The sequence below is a fragment of the Anabrus simplex genome, chromosome 10, assembly GCF_040414725.1.
Source record: "Anabrus simplex isolate iqAnaSimp1 chromosome 10, ASM4041472v1, whole genome shotgun sequence".
NCBI lineage: Eukaryota > Metazoa > Arthropoda > Insecta > Orthoptera > Tettigoniidae > Anabrus > Anabrus simplex.
The window spans coordinates 80,614,118-80,636,728 of NC_090274.1; the positions used below are offsets into that span (position 1 = coordinate 80,614,118).

A 22,611-nucleotide genomic window follows, 5' to 3' on the forward strand; every position below is an offset into this window, starting at 1 on the left:
ATATGTCATGTGATGTGTCACCAACACACGGCGTAGCGCTAATATCACCACCTGTGTTACACACTCATGTGATGTGTCACCAACACACGGCGTAACGCTCATATCACCACCTGTGTTAGACAGTCAAGTGATGTGTCACCAACACACGTCTTAGCGCTAATATCACCACCTGTGTTAGACATTCATGTGATGTGTCACCAACACACGGTGTAGCGCTTATACCACCTCCTGTGTTAGACATTCATGTGATGTGTCACCAACACATGGCGTAGCGCTATTATAACCACCTGTGCTAGACAGTCATGTGATGTGTCACCAAAACACGGCGTAGCGCTAATATCACCACCTGTGTCATGTGATGTGTTACCAACACGCGGCGTAGCGCTAATATAACCACCTGTGTTAGACAGTCATGTGATGTGTCACCAACACACGGCGTAGCGCTAATATCACCACCTGTGTTAGACAGTGATGTGATGTGTCACCAACACACGGCGTAACGCTAATATCACCACCTGTGTTGGACAGTCATGTGATGTGTAACCTACACATGGCGTAGCGCTAATATCACCACCTGTGTTAGACAGTCATGTGATGTGTCACCAACACACGGCGTAGCGCTAATATCACCACCTTTGTTAGTCAGTCATGTGATGTGTCACCAACACACGGCGTAGCGCAAATATCACCACCTGTGTTAGACAGTCATGTGATGTGTCACCAGCACACAGCGTAGCGCTAATATCACTACCTGTGTTATGTGATGTGTCACCAACACATGGCGTAGCGCTATTATAACCACCTGTGCTAGACAGTCATGTGATGTGTCACCAAAACACGGCGTAGCGCTAATATCACCACCTGTGTCATGTGATGTGTCACCAACACGCGGCGTAGCGCTAATATAACCACCTGTGTTAGACAGTCATGTGATGTGTCACCAACACACGGCGTAGCGCTTATATCACCACCTGTGTTAGACAGTGATGTGATGTGTCACCAACATACGGCGTAGCGCTAATATCACCACCTGTGTTGGACAGTCGTGTGATGTGTAACCAACACATGGCGTAGCGCTAATATCACCACCTGTGTTAGACAGTCATGTGTTGTATCACCAACACACGGCGTAGTGCTAATATCACCACCTGTGTTAGACAGTCATGTGATGTGTCACCAACACACGGCGTAGCGCTAATATCACCACCTGAGTCATGTGGTGTGTCGTCTTTGTTAGAAATGCTGAAAACTGCAGACTCGGACATTCCAGAAACTGAAAATGCAACAGAGTGAGACTCACGACGTCACTGTAAATACGTTAGAAACTGCTTCCGGAAACAATGATGTGAAGGTGATATCCTTCGGATGGAAGTCATTGCCTTCGGACATTTTAAGCAGATACTGAGTTTAGTGGCTGGTTGAACCTCTGTCAGAAATGTGTCTCTGTTCACAGTTCCCTTCAAAACAACCCTAAAGCTCTACTTTGGCTCCTGCTCAAGGGAAACCGTTGTGGTTGTGGTAGGGGGGGGCGGTGTTTGTGGTGGTGGTTGTAATTTAACTACCCTCTATTAACACTAAACAGAGGTTAAAATGATAACGTTCAAAGATGAAGTTATCAGCCAAAGAAAGACACGGACAACGAAGGCCCCGATACCTAATTCCTGAGGGGTCAGAAAAGAACTAGTATTGGCCAAGGAAGGTCGGGTAAGACAGGTGAAAGTGAGCAGCCTGCCTGAAGTAAGTTGAACCAATTCAAGAACTCAGCTAAGTGTTCATTTGTCGTCAACCAGTGATCCCAAATTAAGAACCTCTAGGGCTCCATTCAGTCGCCTCTTACGAAAGGTAGGACCTAACTTGGTTGTTATCAATCGCCTCCACCTATAGGGGGTGTGACCCCACAAGGCCGTTAATTCTGGTTTTCGACTATTGCTATGCCGATAAAAATTGAAGAGTGTCCTTTTAGTGTCAGACGTACATTGCTCCGGAGTAGCTCAAGAGGCCGTAGGAAAGGTGCAGAGTTGGAATCTGTCAGCTTACTGATAGAGAACCATCCAAACCCTGCAATGTTCTAAGTAAAAATTCCTCTGAGGAGAGCATTGTGATAGTTCGGTCAGCGGAACTGTGAATTTCAGCACCGGCTTACTCAAGCCTAACCGCATCAACCCAAAAAGGAAATACAATTCTTCCGCATGACCACTGTCTAACTGAAGGTAAAGGAAAGTCATCCTCAGGTTGCTCAAGGCTCCAAGGAACCAGCTGGGTCAGTAAGTGGCAGGAAAATAGAACGGCATGACCAATAGTTCTAACTTAACCACGTTTTAAATAGAAAAGTAGAATTCTTTAATCCCTTTCATCATTGAACAAGACCACCCCTCACTTTGTGAGTCCTGCAGATTTCAGTGATGAAAGCAAATGATTCGGCGATTTGCTGACTTGAAACCCGAAGCACTTAAGTCTTCTTGGATCCCCCGTAGTTACACTGGAGTACTTTCCAGTTGCTTTCCTTCCCTATCTCTTCAATGTAACGCAAACTTGGATAACATCACCATAGCATATGAATCGTGGCCATTTGGTGATAACAAAGACAGTCCGAAGTGCCGAAACACTACCTACCTCACCGGGAAAACTGGCCGTAATTTTCCAAATGCTCAATGATGGTGGGTCTGTTGATAACCACGCTGGTTTCCTTACAATGGGAATTCCGACTGAGGCAGTTCCCTCTCCTGTACCGGTATCTCTCGCATCTAACAGGTCAGCAATTAGTCAGATGGCCAAACATATAGCAATTAAACAACTACGGCCTACAGACCATTTTCGGATTCGAGAAGGCAGGTATAGTATGTGCCTTCAGTGACGGCACGTACTCCATCATTGCAAGACTCCCTCGTACCGTCGGAGTACACAATTCACCTGTTCATCTCCATTATTGGAAATCTCCCGTCACTTTTGGCAGGTATGTTCAGCTCCGGATAGTTCTGGTTATAAAGCGCGCGGTTGTGGCACACCATCTCCCCTTACACTCTATCAGGTGTCTTTCATGGAGGTGGACTTGAGGAGTGCAGCAAAGTGGCTCCTGGGCCGTACGAAATCCATAATAATTTGAGTGAATGATCAACAGAATATGGCGTAAGGGCCCTGGGATTCCAGTTCCCAAGTCAGGTAAAGATTATGCCTAAAAATGGTCTCTGAAAGCTGCTTGTTGGAATGGAGAACGGAAGACTTTTGCGGGCCTTGGAAGAGCGAGGTGTCTTCGCTAACTACCTGCGTGACGGTCTGCCGTGGATCTCCAGGTGAGCGCAATTCAGGAGGCTGTTCTTCGGCAGTAGCACTCAGTCGCCGTGTTTTCCTTTCACCTGGGAATGTCTTCGAATGGTACCTGGTGGTATTTTCACCATAAAACACTGGGGATTGCGGGGACTTGATGTCCCTCATGCGTTTTCCAGTTCGTATATCACGTTCAAAATCATGGAGTATCACACAGATCTTTACTGCGTGCCGCTCTGTTCGCAGTCGTTCCATCGCTGTGGGTAGACGATCAGCTCTACATTTGAGGTCCACAATGACGACGGTCGCCGATGCAGCTGTTGACCGAGTCGAGAGTCAGAAGAGAAAACCTCAGTTGCTCAATTCTTTCAACAATGGCTTGAAACCTGAATGCCCACTACTAGATGGCCTTGTATTTTATCAAAGAAGGTAGAACACTACATGTCTGGTGACCTTGTTGTTTTTAAAGGAATGTATATTACATCTCTGGTGACCATGTTGTTTTTAAAGGTTGGTAGAATATTACATTTCTGATGACTTGTTGTTCTTAAGGGAAGGTAGAACATTACATATCTGATGACCTTGTTGTTTTTAAGGGAAGGTACAATATTACATATCAGATGACCTTGTTGTTTCTAACGGAATGTAGAACATGACATGTCTGATGACCTTGTTGTTTTTAAGGGAAGGTAGAACATTACATGTCTGGTGACCTTGTTGTTTCTAACAGAATATAGAACATGACATGTCTGATGACCTGTTGTTTTTGAGGGAAGGTACAATATTACATATCAGATGACCTTGTTGTTTCCAACGGAATGTAGGACATGACATGTCTGATGAACTTGTTGTTTTTCAGGGAAGGTAGAACATTACATGTCTGATGGCCTTTTTGTTTTAATGGAATGTAGAACATTACATGTCTGATGACCTTGTTGTTTTTAAAGGAAGGTAGAACATTGTATGTCTGATGACCTTGTTGCTTTTGAGGAATGTAGAACATTACATGTCTGATGACCTTATTGTTTTTAAAGGAAGGTAGAACATTACATATCTGATGACCTTGTTGTTTATGAGAGAATGTAGAACATTATGTGTCTGATGACCTTGTTGTTTTTGAGGGAACGTAGAATATTATATGTGTGTGAGGACCGTGTTGCTCTTAAGGGAAGGTAGAACATCACATGTCTGGTGACCTTTTTGTTTTGTAATGTTTCCCTGTAGTTAGTGTTGAAACAGGAGAAAGAACGTCACGACTTATTAACAAGTATCTTTATTATATGTCAACACTGTACATGAGATCTGTTCACAGCGGGATCTCGCAGATGAAGGGCCGGAGATCTGCACATTTGAAGTTCCACAGCAGACCTGTCTCTTCAGCACGGGCGCATTTATCACCAGCTCTGTTATCCGGGTAACCAGGCAGCCACCAACTGCTGAGAGCAGGCTCACCTGAAACACAGGACATAAGTGTCGTACACTCGATCCATAACACTTTATCTTTCTTCAGATTATACCAGTTATTTCCGAGGTCACTGCAGCCACCAACTGCTGAGAGCAGGCTCACCTGGAAACACAGGACATAAATGTCGTACACTCGATCGATAACACTTTATCCTTCTTCAGATTATACCAGTTAATTCCAAGGTCACTGCAGCCACCAACTGCTGAGAGCAGGCTCACCTGAAACACAGGATACAAAAGTCGTACACTCGATCCATAACACTTTATCTTTCTTCAGATTATCCCATTTATTTCCGAGGTCACTGGAACACCCCAGGCTCATTTTGGTTTTCGCCTCAGATTTACAGCCCGATCGCCTTCGTGGCAACACGCTCATTTCTGGATGAAAATATCAACCCAGTATAGAGCGAAATTCGAACCTCAGCCTTCAGGACCCCCAGTGGATTTGAGAGTTACTGTAGAAGAGCATCCACTGTATCCCCTGTTTGTCGTAAGAGGACACTAAAAGGTCAACCACTGACTCTCACTTGATACCGTGGTTTGACGACCACGGGTCCTCTAGCTGAGCCTGGCATTTTCGCTACTAAATTCTTGTCAGGCTCCTCTCTCTTATCTTTCTTGTGCGACCTCTTTGGGTCAACACTTGTTCTAGTCCGACACCGATGGCCTTGGGAGTCTTTGATAATCACGACCGTCGTGGGGCTTCTCTATCTTTCAGGTACCTTCAATTTTTTGAAATGCCGGACCGCTTCTGATTGGTGTTAATAGAGGATGGTCTCCCAGTGGTATTCCTATTAAAAGAATATTATCTTATTTTCTACTTGACTGCACTGTTAAGCCACCAGTAATCTTATTCTAAAAATTATTTGTATTGATGACAACAACTTACCACGTGAGCGGTTCGTCAAACTAATATTATATATTTTTATCATGAAGTCAACCAGCTACGTGTAAATTAGATCGGAATATGTTCACAGATCCACGAATTGAAGCGATCTCAATTTTATCTACGATTTCACAGGATGCTGAAGCACTTTGCGGAAATTTATAAAGAAGTCTTGGATGTTATCTCGAGCTCCAGTTATCAATCCGATAACTTTGATGTTACTTCTGCTAGCAGGAAGGCATTGAGGGTTCCCTGTCTGGTGCTCTAATCGCGCAGTGAGAGCGGTAATGAGTCATGTGCTGCCAGTCAACTTCTTCCTGCACCTGGACTCTATTACGTGAATTTCCACTTTCTGTTCCGCTCTTCTATATTGAATTGTATTCGCTATCATTACGCACCACGGTATTTCTATTCTGATATACTTATTCTTACTATTCTATTCCTTTTATAAATAGTTTGTCCCTTATAAGACACAGTCATCGCTTTCGGTACATTTTCAACATTTTCAAGTTTCGTAATTCTAATCCGTGTATTCTGAGGTTGCGACAACGTTGTTGTTTTATTTTCCCGATAAGTATGACCCCGTGGGTAGAGACCATAGAATACATCCATGGTATTCCCTGCCAATCGTAAGAGGATAACAAAGCGCGCCCCAGGGGCTCTTCATTTTGGAGCGTGAGTTAGTGACCATGGGGAAGTTAGCTGAGTCCTAGCATTACTTCCACCACATACTGTTGCCAGGCTCCTCACTTTCATCTATCCTTGGTTAACTCTCGTTCATGTCCGACCACGGCGACATTATATAATCGATACCTAAGGAGTTAGGACGAGTTTGGAAATAATGATATTTCTGTAAGCGGAGATAATGAGGAAAGGATAGGAGGAATTCAAATGCTTTCAACAAGTGTTGAAAAGGGATGGGCAGAGTGTGGGGTACGGAGGGAAAAGTGAACTAAATAATGTTTTGAATTAATCTGGTGAACTCATAGTACTTCCGAGAAAATCATGGTACAGGTGGATGGAATGTAAGAGGAAATATTTATCTTGACGTTGCGAACAACCAAGCTCTCAGAGTAATAAGTTGAGCCTGGAAAGTTAATAAAGATCCCTCTGATTTGACGAACGCAGTAATTGCACCTATCTGTAAGCAAGGGAAGGACTGTTAGGACTATCAAGGTATTTCAACGTCACTGATGAAGGTGATTCTTTCGTGCACCGGGCAAGGTATTCGCTAGTATTTATGGAGAGAGAAACCAATAAATGTGTTGTACTAAGTTGGATGGGACCAGAGTGGTTTCAGACCTCAGGTAGGTTTTCATGGTCAGATCTTCAGTATTCGTCACATAAGTAAAAAGTGCTATGATAAGAATAGCAAGTTGTGTTTATGTTTCGTAGATCTAGAGAAAGCATATGACAGAGGCCTTCACAGAAGGATGTGAGCCATACAGGGGGAGAATATGGGATTAAGCGCAGATTATTGAGAGCAATCAAACACATTTACGTTGCCATTCAAAGTTCATGGTAGAATGAGTTCTTGGTTCAAGGTACTTACAGGGGTGGAATATGGCTGCAATCTTCAATGTTGTTGTTCATAGTTCACAAAGATCATCTACTGGAAGGTATACAGCGCCAGGGATGCGGAAATGTCGTAAGCATTTTGGTGTTAATGGCAGACAGAGCTGAAAGCCTGCAGTCTGATTTCTTGGAACTTAAAATAGGTTCAGTGAGTATGTCATTAATATTGGCATTACCAAGAATAAAGTCATGTCAGTAGGGAAGAAAGTACCGAGAACTTAATGTCAGGTCGGAGATACAAAAGTGGAACAGGTAGATCACTTCTCCCAGGAAGCAAGGTGCAGCAGAAGTAATGCAGTGAGCTCTGGGATGAAACGGTCTGTTTTCAGGACACCTTCGTTGTGTGGGAGTGCAAGCTGGGTGGACTCTGGATATCTCGGCCATGCGTTAGTTGAAATATACATTGAAATAACGAGAATGATCTCTGAAAACATCCGGTGGGAACAATGGCAGGAAGGTACTAAATGCTAAGTGATGTAAAAGCTCCAGTGTTGGGCTCGCGTGAGGTGAATGGAGGAGGATGGCTTACCTGCGAGAAAAATGGAGTTGGTCATCGAGGGTAAGAGCAGTGGAGGGAGACTAGGACTCAGTTCCTAATGATTTAAACACAAGAGGTGTGGAACTAAACCAGGGCACAACATTCTATAATGATGATGTCCCTACCACGACCCCAGTGTGTCCTAGTCTCTAGTTGACGCCCTTGAGGAACCTGCGCGTCTTGGTGTGGCACACAGCCTACTCCTGTAAATAACTCCAAGAGGTCTGCTCAAGGATTAACGTCCCCATCCGACAGACGAATGTCCTCGTACCCTCACAGCTTTCCCTTCATTTAGACGTAACTAATATTATTCATTTTATGTTCCAGTAACTACATTCGTATGGTTTTGGGAGACGCCGAGGTGCCGGGATTTTATCCCTCAGGATTTGTTTTATGTGCCAGTAAAATACCGACACGAGACTGACGTACCACCGGACTGAGCTAGGATCGAACCTGCCAACTTGGGCTCTGAAGGCCAGCGCTCTACCGCATGAGCTACTAAGGGCAGGACTTCTTCATTCCTCCTCTGATTTTAGTTAACAGGGGGTGGTGCGTTCATCAGCCAGTGACATCGCTAACTACAGCTACTGTTGTATAATATGACAAATGTCTTCCGTCCGAAATCCGACATTTCATGAGTAGAAGAGAGCTGGAGATAACTCACCTTTCACAGACACCCAACGATCATGTAAACCTTCGAGCTTGTAAACTCCGATCCAAGGGAGAAACCCAACACTCTGGTACATTGCAGGGTACACCTCGATGATCTCCCGTTCACTGTCCATCACCATGAGATCACCGCCGTCTCCCTTGCACTGCTCCCTGGCGTTACTCCAGGTCTTCCACTCCTCGTATCCCTTATAACAGTTGAAACCTTCAAACAGCTGGTAACCTGTGGGCAGAGAGAACATCACATTTAACAATTAGCTCGCACGTTTATATTTTAGATCATCCTAGGGTGAAAATGACGATCCTTCCTTATTTGTCCTACTCTTTGATGCTTGACATGGTCAGGAGACACCGTAGCGTACAGGAGAGCAGTTAATGAGCTGATGTGAATGACGTGATGTACGATAGCAGAAAAGGAGAGGGTGAAACGCGGTGCCGGCATGCAGCCTACTTCGGTCAAAAATCAGCAAGCAATTTGCTCATGCCTTAACTTCGCCCACACTCTAAATGAGCATGTGGTTAGGTTTGGAATGAATCCAGGCTTTTGTACGCAATCTACCAGCACCTCCCCCAACCGGATGGCCAACACTCGGATGGTGAAAATTGTTTCGACCAACGGGACGCCTTAACCATCTAGCCCAGCAGGCGGACTGTACTACCAGTGCTTCTATCTACGTGATAAACTGATGTGTGCAGCTCATTTCAGGACCTGGACCGTTTGGAGTATTTTCGAGATGATTTAGCTGTCTTTGTATTCCGGAGATGTGCGAAATGAATAATCAACAAGATCACCATCGTATTTCCTGTACTTGGTCATGGACACTTAGATATGTGTGGCGCGTCTGTAAATGCCCAGTTTTCTGCTGAGTCACTTGGATTGGAAACTGGACTTATTAGATTATTTATGTTGCCGTCTGTTCCCAAGGATTTCCATAACTTTTTATTCTACTAGCTACCAAGTGACTTGAACCAATGATTCCTACACCCGCCTGCTCTAATTGTATGATGACATGCATTAGAATGTTTGCAATTATGTCACCGGGGGTGACGTTCAGTCTAGCACGCATTGCTTTGAGCTGGATCCAGCTGTGCACACAGGGAACAAACATGAAACAAAACCATGATATACCAACTGATCATTTTTTTCTGAGGTAAATGCTCCCTAATAAGAAAACCTTCACTTGTAACGATTCAGGGTTAAACATACTTCCTTCTGCAAGGTTTAGCTCGCGTAATATCAACAATCCGTTCTTCATATTCCCACTAAAACTTTGAACTATGGTAGCAATAACACGATCATTTAAGGCCCTTCACTAGTTTTCTCAAATGAACTTCAGAAGGCAAAGTGGCGGTAAGTGGTGATGATTAGGCGGTGCCGAAAACCATTGGGAGATTTTGTTTTAAAAGAAGAGAATCCAAGACAATGCATTCCATTCTTAACTTTCAGTTGATATTTCTGTAACTTTGTATAGAATATTTCCTATTCTTGTTGATTTATATTAAGATTCGGGATTTTTATAGAGACATAGGTCCGCGTGGAGTGTCCGTTCTCTGGAGAGTTACGTTCCCTAACTGTCCTCGGGAGAAATGTCATCGATCTCCGTAAATTACTTTACTTTTATTAAGAAGTATGCTGAAAATTAATATCACACATGAAAACAAATTATGAGTCGGATTTGTGTTCTTTCCTCGGACAGCTTTCTCCCACTGTTGTCTTTAGGGCATCTAAAGAAATGGCTACCTGAAGATTATCGGTGATGTGTACGAAACATGTGGTCATGTTTCGGCACTGTCTTCAAGCGCAGTAAGACATAACACAAGTCTCACTATGTATTAATGACTTCCTCTTGAATTTATTTGCATTCCCCTGTTTTGTTGCCACCTCCATTTGCTCACTATTAATAAATATGGAGCCACCTAAATCTACATTAATCATTCATTAGAGGGGACTTTCTCCATCGTACAATGTTTGGTCAAAATTAGATCAGCCTACAAAAGTAACTGCAATGTTTTACTATCTATTTCCAATAGGTGCAAGCACTAGAACCGCTTCAAACGATGTATATGGAGTGTAGGTCGTGTGTAAAGAGTTTGGTCCACATTGGATTTCTTAAGAGTGAACGACATATTACTAACTTCATCATTTGTACAACTTCTCGCTAAATTACGCGATATATTATTTTTGCAATATTTTAAAAGTTAAATCTCAGCGGTTGGCAACACTGCATTTATGAAGATTTCTACCTCACTTCGCCTTAAATATTAACAAAATGAAACTCTAAAGAAGTTAACATAGTGTTTGCCTGAGAGCCCATGCTATACATCAGTGTGGAATAAACGAGCACTTACGCAAAACAGGAGCACACATGACAGTCAGTAAAACTGAGAACATCAGTTGTACCAAGTAATGCAATAACAGTTACCGAGCGCAAGAGATAAATGGAGAACTTCTGCTTGACCACTGTCTACCTCAAGGTCTATAAAGGGCTTCTGCAGGTTCCTCACGTACCCAAGGAACCGACTGTGTCAACGCGTCGAGGGAAGAATGGAATGACTAACAGAGAGATGACCTATGATTCGAACTTCAGCAAGTTTCCTATATAAAGAACTTCACAAGATTCACGTGTCTCTTGATTTATTATTTCAGAAAAATATCTTGATAATTATTCTTTTCATACGTAATACTGATCATCTTTATGTTTGTGTTCTTAAAACTGGAACACGGCGGGACATACGTCACTGGTGTGTAACCATTCAGGGTTTCGTGATAGGGTGCATTTAACTTCAGGGCCTTCACATAGAGTAATTCTCTTTTGGGAGACATAAACGGTTATCTGCGTTAACGTTATGTTCACTAAAAATGTGATGAAAGAGTAGTTGTAGGAATAACAAGTTTCGATCGATTCGTTCACATAAAAATTCATCTTACAACGGATAATAGCGGAGATGATTGTTAGTTGCAGTCCTGTGAGATGCTGTGTCCATATTACATCGCCGGGACGTTACAGAAGGCACAAAGCAGTCATTTTACTTTTTCCATAGCACAGAAAAAAGGGAGACACATTAACAACGTGTTTCGTGGTTTTTCGGTCAGAGTGTTTTACTGTACCGTAGCTCATATTCTGTCCGGGTTGAGCTCCGTAGTGTAGCGGTTAACGCAATTTCTTGCAATTCCAGTGTGCCCATGCTTTGAGAAATGTAATGTTGGCAGGACTGCGGATATCTAGTTAAATATGCTCACCTCCACTAGGAGTACTGCTGGAACGAACTGCAAGGACACGAGTTCCCATTACTTACCATAAGCATTCTGTCACATTCAGCACCGTTATGTGAACTGAGCCGTAAATTCGTGGAGCAGACTTGTATTCCATTGCAATCTGCTGTTCGAGTGCTAGTAAATAAATACGTGGAGTTAGCAGCTCCCTTAACTGCTAGGTTGTGGATGTATTGCATTTAACTTGGAAACTAGAAGTAAGGAAGTGTGGATCCCTGGTGGTTGCAATGGAGTAGTTTCTTGATTGCTTTCTTCCCATACAACATGACACCAACTCAGGTAATGTCACCCCAGGAAAGTGCCATAAACGTGTAAAAGGTACTAAATGTACACACCCAGATATTTGTCTAGTGCAAAACCGAGGAGCCACGGAATCACCTTGAGGGAAGTCTAACCCACGACCTCTCTAATAGAGGCCTACAGTTGTTTCCACGTGATAGTATCACCGGTTCGCGTGCGGGGCTACGATACGTCGCTCAGCTATGGAAACACCTACACAGTTTTAAGAACAGTAACTACAAGGTGAGCGCTGGTCCCTCTTACACCATTCACTGATAATCTGCTTAACTCACCTGAATGACGGCATGACTTTGGTTTAGTAGTTGTACTTGTAGTGGGTGTAGTAGTCGTCGTAGCACTTGTAGTGGGTGTAGTAGTAGCTGGTGTGGTAGTAATAGGTTTGGATGTAGTATCTAAAACTGGTGTAGTATTCGTAGAGGTACCTGGAAAAAAACGCACGAAATAATTAATTTCTAGTAAAAAATAATCCTGAAAATCTATCAAAGTCTGTATAAATAAAATCGGGACAGAATTATTTAAAGGTCACAGCAATGTCTGCTTCAAAATACGGTTATGTATAAAAGCAGGTCTGTACCAAGTTTTGGTAAAAGTATGTGCTTCTCTCATGGTGTAAAGATTTGTTGTTATCGTGTTGTAACCGTCCAGGCTTCTCCAGCCCTATTAATTTAATATAATATCATTTTACGCGATATCATTTGATATCAAGTTTATCCGCCATCGGCAATTATTCGTAATTACATATTTATTCTACGTCAAGCATTTGTAAATAAAGTTTTTGCAATCATATTATATATATTACTAGCAAATGTACCCGTGCTTCGCTACTGTATTCTACATTGTATACGAATATCGACGTAAATACTGTGCGTGCAGTAAATGAGATTGTTTTAAAATTGCATGTCTCTTAGCATGTTTACAATATTGCAGTCCTTCATTTACAGTGTTACCTGCGTAACAATTTTTCCCTCTCGGTAAATATTTTTGAACTAGCCACATGGCTGTAGAAAAACTGTGTTCTTAAAAGTGGTTCGCCGCATCGTTATCTCTTCTTTTCAAAACTTATAGCTGGAAACTTCGCCGCTGAAAAGGTTATTTGTTGTCCAGCTGACTGTATGCACGTCCTGTCTGTGCCTTACTGTATTCTCCTGCACTCTAGTGGCGTAGGTATGTACTACCTCGCGAAGTACGTTACCACTCGGTCGCTTACCCTCTGTGTACATGTGATCGCTGTGGCTGTGCACTGTGGAATCTCGGGAAGACGCGATTGCTGTTTGGTGAGAAGCAGGAGATGGTCGTGTGTGGTTTCTCTTTCCCTAGCGAGATGATTTCTCCAAAAATGTTCGAGCCTGGTTAAGGTTACATAGGTAGGGCTTTGCCCTGGGGAAAACTGCAAGTTGTTTTTGTTTAATATTCCTCGCCTCCTACTGTGAACCCTGTTTCGCCTCAAACTAGGGATAGTGGGTCTCTTAAAAAATGTTATAATTGCGGGTCACGTGATCACCTAAGGAATGCTTGCCCCTCAGTCAAGTGTGGCTCTGGTCCTTGTTGTTATTTGTGTGGCTCTAGGCAGCACCTTAAAAATAATTGCCCTACTTCGTTCCGAAAACGCAGTCCATGACTAAGACCTAATGGTAATTCTGGTGAATCGCTTGCGCCAGAATTTTACGTGGATTCTGAAAAGGTTATTTGCCCGCAGGAATGTAATAAGATCTCTGCTTTGGTTGAGTCTAAAAGTACCTTCGCGAAGGTGGAACTGAATAATGAACCCATTGTTGCTCTTATGGACTCGGGTAGCGTCGTCACCTTAATTGATGCTAATTGGTATGATGAAATGAGGTCCCCTTGTAAACTGCCTGAGTTGAAGAAGGTCAATGTTGCTTGTGTCACGGCTAATAAGGATAATATGAAAATTTTAGGGTCCGTTGATGTGAAATTGCGTATTGGTAATTTTACTTGGAAGGTTCTTTGCTTGGTAACTCCAAAGCTAGCGTGTAGCATGATTTTAGGTACGGACTTCTTGTCAAGAACTGGTTTAATTTTGGACCTCCAGGCTAGAAAATTTCACTTTAAATTTTCCCCAAATTGTAAATTTGATATTATTGAAGCTCCTTTGGGTACCTTCAGTGTTTCTTGTGTAGGTAGGCCGCTACCTAGGGAGAACAACGAAATAGATCAGTTGGATATTAGTCATTTGGATTATCAGCAAGCTAATCGTGTGCGTGACTTGTGCCACCAATTTCCCGATGTGTTCACTAGCAAGTTAGGAGTTACTGATGTTCTTGAGTATCAGATTGAGCTATCTGATAACGCCCCTGTTAGATCTCCTCCTTACCGTCTTTCACCACCTAAGATGTTGGAACTCAAAAAGATTATTGATCAGATGCTTGCCGATGGGGTCATCAGACCGTCCACTTCTCCCTATGCATCTCCTGTTTTTCTAGTACGTAAACCCTCTGGGGGCTATCGTGCTGTAATCGACTACAGGGCTTTGAACCGCAAGATCATCTTGCAATCAATCCCTTTACCCGATTTGCACACTTGTTTTGGGTGGTTCTCAGGGGCCAAGTTTTTCACTGTGTTAGATCTCAATCAGGCGTATTACCAAGTCCCGTTGTCCAAGTCATCCATTCCACTGACTGCTTTCATTACTGATTTGAACCTTTACGAATTTCTGAGGCTCCCGTTCGGAATCTCTAGTGGTGCGGCCGTTTTTACGAGGCTGTTAGATTCGATACTCTCAGGTATTAAATTTAAGTTCGTCTTTCAATACCTTGACGACCTTGTAATATTCTCAAATTCCTTTGAAGAACATGTCGAACACGTTAGAGAAGTCCTGGATCGCTTGAGAAAAGCTGGACTAACTGTTGAGTATGTCTTTCCTTGGACATGTGGTTTCCTCTGATGGTGTCACCATCGACCACTGTAGGACTCAGGCTATTAGGGATTTTCAACCCCCTAAAGATGTCAAAGGCATCGCACGGTTCGTGGGCATGGTGAACTTCTTCAGGAAGTTCATTCCAAATTTTGCAGAGATAGCAGCTCCTCTAAATCATATCAGACGTAAGGATGTCAAGTTCATCTGGGGCCCCTCCCAGCAAGAAGCCTTTGAGACCCTGAAGCTTGCCTTGTCAAATGCTCCTGTGTTGGCTATACCCGACTTTAGTAAACGCTTTATTGTACAAACCGATGCCTCAGGAAAAGCAGTTGCTGGTGTACTCTTACAGGAATATGAGGATGGTCGTAGACCGGTTGCCTATGTGTCTAGGATCCTCAATGACCTGGAGAGTAAGTACTCCATCTATGAATTAGAATGTTTGGCCGTGCTGTTTGCTCTTGAAAAATTCAGACCTTTCATTGAACATGTAAATTTCGATCTAGAAACAGATAATCAGGCTCTGTCTTGGGTCTTGAACCGTCCCAAAAGAACGGGCAGAATCACTAGATGGGCGCTTAGGATCTCAGCCTTCAGTTTTCAAGTAAAGCATATTAGGGGGTCGGAAAATGTCATCGCTGACAGCCTTAGTAAAATGTTTGACGGGAGTTTTGGTCTTGATGAAAAATCTAAGGTTGAAGAAAATGATGAAACTAATGTTGCTAGTGTGGGTGCCAATTCTTTCGGATCTACCTTTGTTGTACCATGAGTATGCAGATCATCAAAAGGCTGATCCTGATTTGAGAGAAAACATCGACAAAATTAGTGATGGAATTGTGGTCAAACCTTATTCTCTGGTGAAGGGTGTCTTATGCTGTAAAGGTCGAAGGGACGCTAATTTCAAAATTGTTGTTCCCAAGGTTTTAGTGCCAATCATCTTCAAGTACTATCACCCTTGTCCCATTGGTGGCCATTTAGGCACCTTTAAAACTAGGCAGAAAATTAGACAGTTCTTCGTTTGGAAAAGAATGGATGGTGATATCCGAAACATGATTAGGTCCTGTAAAATTTGTTCTATCAGTAAACCTAGTTTGAACAACCGTGTGGGTCTATTATCTTCCTCACAAGCCTCTCGCCCTATGGAAAGGTTATTCATCGATTTCGTAGGTCCGCTCCCTCGCTCTAACTTGGGAAACACTCATATCTTCGTTGTTATTGATGCGTTTTCTAGATTCTCTTGGATTTTCCCCACTAGATCTACGACAGCTCGTACGACTATAAGTTGCCTTAATTCTATATTCGCATCCTTCGGCCCCCCGCCAAGTTTCTGGTTTCTGACAATGCCAGTGCTTTCACTGGTCACTTGTTTAAGAAGTACCTATTTGAGTTGAGCATTTCCCATGTCACCACTACCCCGTACTATCCTAACCCTTCTTACGCCGAGAGAATGAACAGGAACCTCAAATCTGCTCTAATTGCATATCATCACAATAACCAGTCCAAGTGGGACTCTTGCCTGCACTGGTTGGCTCATGCCTTCAATTCTGCCACACACGAAACTCATGGTAAAACCCCCATGTCACTTATGTTCTGCTACACCCCGTACTCCCCTATATCCAATGGTCTGGGCATTGATGATCTTCTTCCAGATTTGTCTAAACCAAATGACGTTCAGAAAATCTGGGATGAAGCCAAGAAGAAGTTGTCAGTATCCTATGAGAAAGGCAGGGTTAAGTATAACAAGGGTAGAAAGTCACCTAGGCTGAAGGTTGGAGATCAAGTTTTTGTCAAGACCTATCCCATTAGCAAGGCTATTAACAAATTTTCAGCCAACTTGCTCCTCGGTATCATGGTCCCTGTACTATTTTACAGGTTTTATCTCCGGTGTCGGTACTGGTGAGTGACCCCATCGCCAAGAGGATTAGACGGGTTCATTTATCCCAGTTAAAAACAGGTTAATGCATGTTTGGATTTGCGGATGAGAGCTACTTTTCAGTGAGCAAATTTGATAGGTCACCGTGGGTTATTTTGTAATTATTCTGGTCTGGTGTGAATTTAATCATGTAAGTTTTTTCTTCCTTTTCTCATGTACTGTATTTGTTTTGAGGAGTTTTCGGTATTGCTTATTGTACTTAACTTCTTTTCCTGTCAAACATAGTTGCTTAGTAGGGTGCGAATTTTTACCACGTGTTTAAGCTTTTGGTACCTTATCTGCTGCGTTCACGCCTCCGGTGATTCTTGACATGACCATGTAGTACTTTCTAGCGTGTACTTGTTCTAATCATTGTATTTTAAAAGGGTAATTGTGGTTTGCGAGAAGCGTGTGTACTTTCTCTTGCTCTATTGGTACCCAATTTCTTAATTGTTAAAATCTAACTACTCTTTGGGTCTGGGTGCAGGTCAGCTCCGTCTATCATAATTCGATTATATCCTGATCATTTACGTTTCCAAAATTTTGATCATAAATTTATTTATTGGCTCTTGAAACTGCTGTTGCCTTGGTTTGGTACTCATTTTGGAAAATTGTAGGCAATTTCTGCTCTGTGCGTTGTTGTTAATCCGGTAGGAAAGCTGTTAGTCTCCTAACCCCTATTTATCTTGCTCTGTTCTAGTTTTGGGTCCTAGTTCTTGTTATCTGATTCCTTGCGGGTAATATTTCGGTTATCTATTCCGATTGTGGTTTTGTTAGGTGTGCATTTGTTGAAACGAATTATCTTTTGGTTTCCTTGTTGGTGTAAGTTGACTAGGATCTGGATATACCCGGTGTTACGGTCCTCTTGGTTATGTTTTGGATTGGATGTGGGTATTGGCAATGGCGGAACTCTGTCGTACGGAATTGGTGGTGGTTAGCTGTTTGTCTTTACGGCATGGACTTCACAGTCTTCACTGCTTTCTGTCTCCAACTTCTGGCGACACGATTCCCTAGGTTGCGAGTGCTCTGATGTCCTTCTCTGGGGCATTTCTGTTATCTGTTGTGAATTCCCGGTTTACTGAGTTATCTATTCCTAATCATTCTTGTACCGATGGTTTTCTGGTGAGAAAAATCCTGCCCCGGCTAACCTTATTTGGTAAATTTTTCTTTGGGTTTCCCTTCCTGGTAGTGGCGGTTAACTTGATGGTTTCTTATTGTATTTCTGCTTGCTGGTGGTATTAATTCTACACTCTTCTGAAGTCCTTACTTCCCTGGTTTTAGTCTCTAATGTGGTGTATTATTCTTGTGGTATGTTATTTAAACGAGTTGTAGCTCCATGTCGTCCTGCCCAGTCTCTTTGTTATTGTGGTGTTTTGCACGTATTGCACTAATGGATCCTGAACCTGAGGAGTGCGGTCTCCTTTCGTGCCTTGTAGGTATTGGTTTCGGTCCTGACTTAGTAATGTTGTAAACGGTACCGTGGTTTGGTTTTAGGTTTACCTTGTGAGGTGGAATGATGGCTTCACGACATGTTGTTGAGGGTAGTTGCTGTTTTCCTCCCTTTTTAGCTAACGCATGTCCGTTGTGGTCCATTAGGGTTGTATTGTTGTCGAGTAGTATTAGTTACTTGTTATGGCGCTTCGGTATGGGCGGTGTTGCCTTTAATTTACCCGGTGTCCCCGTAGATTGGGAAATAAACTCTGGCATGGACTTACTACTCTCTGTAGGTGTGTCTTTTCTGCTTGTATATAAAGTGTGATTTCTGTATGTCCTGGTCTGTTCTTTTAATTTTAATTCTCTGCATACCCTAGTAATCTGACGTCATCATGAAATTATCCTGTACTATAATGTTCTTCTCGAAATAACCTGCCAGCCTATTGGCCCTTTTCCGTCTGGAGTGTTTGAAAACCTTGGCTATCGGTTCGTCATCTTGTCGTCCTATGGCGCGCCAGTTGAGTATGGGATCAGCTGGTGCTTCATAGGCGGCATTGAAACCTTCCCACTATCTGGTGATGTGGTTGTTTAGTGGTGTTTCTTATTTCTCTGTTATTTGGAGTGTTTTCCAGCTACCTGGTTCGTGACCTACCTTTCATATCTTATTTACCTTGTACTATATTTGGTGAGGTACCTGTGACTGAGTGGCCACAGTGTGAGTCTACGGATATCACTTATTTCTAGTCCGGATTTGTCCAAGATCTCTTGTGGATAGCCGGTAGGGAATCTTGTCAGATCTGTGCTCCCATATTCAAAGGCGTTGGCTTAATTGAGGTGCTTTATTGAACCTTTTAATTGATTGAGTCGCCCATTGTTAAGGTATATGTTTGTATGTGTAGTAAAATTGTGAGAAATATGATTTTAGATTGGGTAACTCTCCTGTATCCTTTCGGCCAATTTCTGTCCCGATTCATCATGGTGTTAAAGTTTGTGTTTCATAACCTCTGCTATCCTCTTATTACTCTTTGCTTGGTGTTGTTTTTGGCTCGTTGCTGATGACCAACTATACGCGTACCCTCCATCTGAAAGATCTTGAAGTCTCCAACTGCTGCCTCTACATTCATCTTGTCTTGAGTAATTATTTACTGTAACCCATGAATTTTGACCCTTACCTAGTATCCTATTTCTGGGAGTTTCTCTTAATGGTAATATGAAAAAAGGTAAACTATATCTAATCCTGTTTCTTGTTTATTTGGGTTTTGCATGGAATGTATACGTGGAATTAAAATTGATTTATTGCAAAATTTATTTCTTGACCTTGGTCATGTACTTAAAGGGTTTAAGTCTTGTTAATTGGCTCACTGATTGGTGGTTCTATTCCGTTTTAAATTAAACTAAAAGGAGGTTGTAAGATTAATTAACTTGTAGTTCTGTGTAACGTTTTTCAACATCCTTTTCCTTGGTCTGGGTCTTGGTTTCGTAATATTATGTAGGGACGGGAGTTTCTCTTAGCATTTCTGTTATGGGAATCATTCAGCACCCTTGAGTTGGTGCTTGTCTGTAAGTTTTTTCCTATGTAACGTTTGCCTCCTGGTTTCAGTTTGTCAATGGTGACGTTATTGTGTAGCCATCCTGGTAGGATTGGTTGTATGTATTGAAAGGTGTTTTGTGGAGATAACTATCTTGGTTTCCTAGGTTATTGTTTTCCTTGTGTATTGAAAATTGTATCCTTGGCCATATATTTTTGTGGGCATGATACCTTAAATGTAATGTAATTAGGTATTTGGGTATGGATTGTTTAAAAAATTATCGTATTCTGTTCCTGTGCCATACCGTAATCTTAAGTCATGTTAATCTAGTTTAAGGTTAGGTTAAGTATTTTCCGGTTGGACCTCGTGATTGTGTTTTACGCTCACCAATGTTGTTTTCTCTCTTCCCTTCCCTTTCTGGGCGTTTTTCTTTTTTGGGGTTGTCGTTACCATCCAAAACAAAGGGTGGAAACCAAATGAAGGCGTTTCTTATCTAACGCAAGTCCTATAAAAAATTACAAATTTAACAAACATGTAGTGATTTAAGTCTAAGTATGTGATCGAGTGCAGTTAAGACCTAGAAGGTCTAATGTTCTAAAAGCAAACATTTATGAACTTTTCCTAAAGGTGTGTATGTACCACAAGGTAGCGTTACCTTCGCTCAGATGACGCATACGAACTTGCGGAAGTTAATTGTTCACATTCAAGTTTAGCAAGAAATCTAGAGAATAAGTATCCCCTGTGATCTGGACCATTAATAATTTGCCTGCGACTTGTGTGTTGCACAGTTTGGTGCATGGAACTTCATTATAATTGAAAGTGGCTAGACGTTTGGTGTCGTCTAAGTGAACTGTACTGTTTCTTTAATTCAAATCACATATGTTTGGGTTCTTAATGACTGTTGGACTCGTTCTGCTGGTGGTGCATAAACTGAGGCTGGCGATTGGTGGTCATTTTCACATACGGACTATTCTACCAAAAACTTAGTTTGCTTCAAGACCACCGCCTTATGATGGTAAACGTGTGCTGTACATGTCAAGTTTCGGGGGAGGGAGACTGTTACCTGCGTAACAATTTTTCCCTCTCGGTAAATATTTTTGAACTAGCCACATGGCTGTAGAAAAACTGTGTTCTTAAAAGTGGTTCGCCGCTTCGTTATCTCTTCTTTTCAAAACTTATAGCTGGAAACTTCGCCGCTGAAAAGGTTATTTGTTGTCCAGCTGACTGTATGCATGTCCTGTCTGTGCCTTACTGTATTCTCCTGCACTCTAGTGGCGTAGGTATGTACTACCTCGCGAAGTACGTTACCACTCGGTCGCTTACCCTCTGTGTACATGTGATCGCTGTGGCTGTGCACTGTGGAATCTCGGGAAGACGCGATTGCTGTTTGGGGAGAAGAAGGAGATGGTCGTGTGTGGTTTCTCTCTCCCCAGCGAGATGATTTCTCCAAAAATGTTTGAGCCTGGTTAAGGTTACATAGGTAGGGCTTTGCCCTGGGGAAACTGCAAGTTGTTTTTGTTGTGCAAGTTGTTTTTGTTTAATATTCCTCGCCTGGAAATTGTATTTTATGCATTTCTTCAAAATACGTAAGTAGAATATTACTACCGAAGCCGTCCTCACAACTTCATCTGGATGAAACTGTAAGTGTTGTTCCAACTAAACGTTTACTGATTTATTGTGAAAGACCGGAAAATTTCCCTATGTGAAGAAAGTGTGTGCGACACGATGTAATTTGCGTCATCTAAAAACTAAGTCTTGCCTTGTGGAATTTCAAATTTTTGGCTTGTTAAATGGAACTTATAGCATGTGTAATTACGTCTGTTAACTTGGGACTTGCGTGCTATGTGAACGAATTTGTTTTGGATTCTTCGAAATCGTAATTTGGAAACTTGATGTTTATTAATGGCTTTCTAGGCCTAAAGGTTTTGTGGTAAAAGGCTATTATTTAACTGGAATAATTTACCAAGCGAGTCGCTCCAGGGATGTGGGTGTTACGTGTATTTTCTCGTGTATTTTCTGTTCCGGTTCCTTTTTCTTTTCTTGCTTCTCTGTTTAATTTCATTTTATTTTAATTCTTCTTTTTTTGGTATTTGGGTCATTTTCTGCGCCCGGTTTTCTATTGTCCTTTGTACGTATTCGCCTATTGTTATTTTGCGGCCTGTGATTGGCCCCTTCCTTCCCTTGACCCTTTGTTGGTCGTTGCCATGGCAATGCTAAGATTGTTGATGTTGTTGTGATGGGATTGATGACTTGTATTGATGTGCCTGTTGTGAATTCTGCCTTGTGTGCGGATTACCTTGGTTCCTTTTATTTCTCTTGGGATTTTTATTTTTCCTTCTGCTCATTTTTCCTCCTGGTGTCGCGCAGCTTATTATTATTATTATTATTATTATTATTATTATTATTATTATTATTATTATTATTATTATTATTTTAATTTCGAGAAAAGTGTACGTAATACCTATCCATCCTTGTAGGGGCTCGTTTGGGGACATCCTAAACAAGGTTTTCAGTATCAATATAAAAAAACTGTTTCCGTCAAGGTTGTTTTTCAAGGTTGAAAAGATGTTTGAAAAACTTAGGTACCGGTCAAAGAAACCTTTTGGTTTGTAAGAAACCTTATGAGTTGATGAGGTGTTTCATTAATCTACGTAGTCTTACTAAGTCCTTTAAAACTAAATAATTATTTTCTTTATTAACGGTCGACCGTAGGGTTATGGTTTGAGTTTAAAGTTTTAATATTTAATTTTATTTTTCCAGCTAGGATATTCGTTTCTATTTTGTTAATTACTTAATTTTGCTGATTAAATATCTCTTTGTTCCCCAAGGTGTTGGTGTCTTCCTTTAAAGGGGTGATAATTTGATATGACCAGGTGTACTTTATCCGCTCCTCT

General features: G+C 42.0%; 1 protein-coding gene across 3 annotated transcripts in view; it reads right to left on the bottom strand.

The window, feature by feature from the left end:
• Nucleotides 1-4,521: 4,521 nt before the first annotated feature.
• The window catches only part of LOC136881977 (snaclec coagulation factor IX/factor X-binding protein subunit A), a 64,286-nt gene continuing 46,196 nt past the window's right edge, over nucleotides 4,522-22,611 (bottom strand). For 2 of the 3 annotated variants that reach the window (XM_067154454.1, XM_068229532.1), the window contains 3 exons: nucleotides 12,243-12,392; nucleotides 8,392-8,619; nucleotides 4,522-4,716 (listed from right to left, as the gene is read on the bottom strand). In XM_067154454.1, coding sequence (XP_067010555.1) covers nucleotides 4,571-4,716; nucleotides 8,392-8,619; nucleotides 12,243-12,392 — 524 coding nt within the window. In that variant the 3' untranslated portion in view covers nucleotides 4,522-4,570. Of the gene's footprint in view, nucleotides 4,717-4,741; nucleotides 4,948-8,391; nucleotides 8,620-12,242; nucleotides 12,393-22,611 lie in introns of those variants that run through there. The other variant, XM_067154456.1, reaches the window with a different exon arrangement.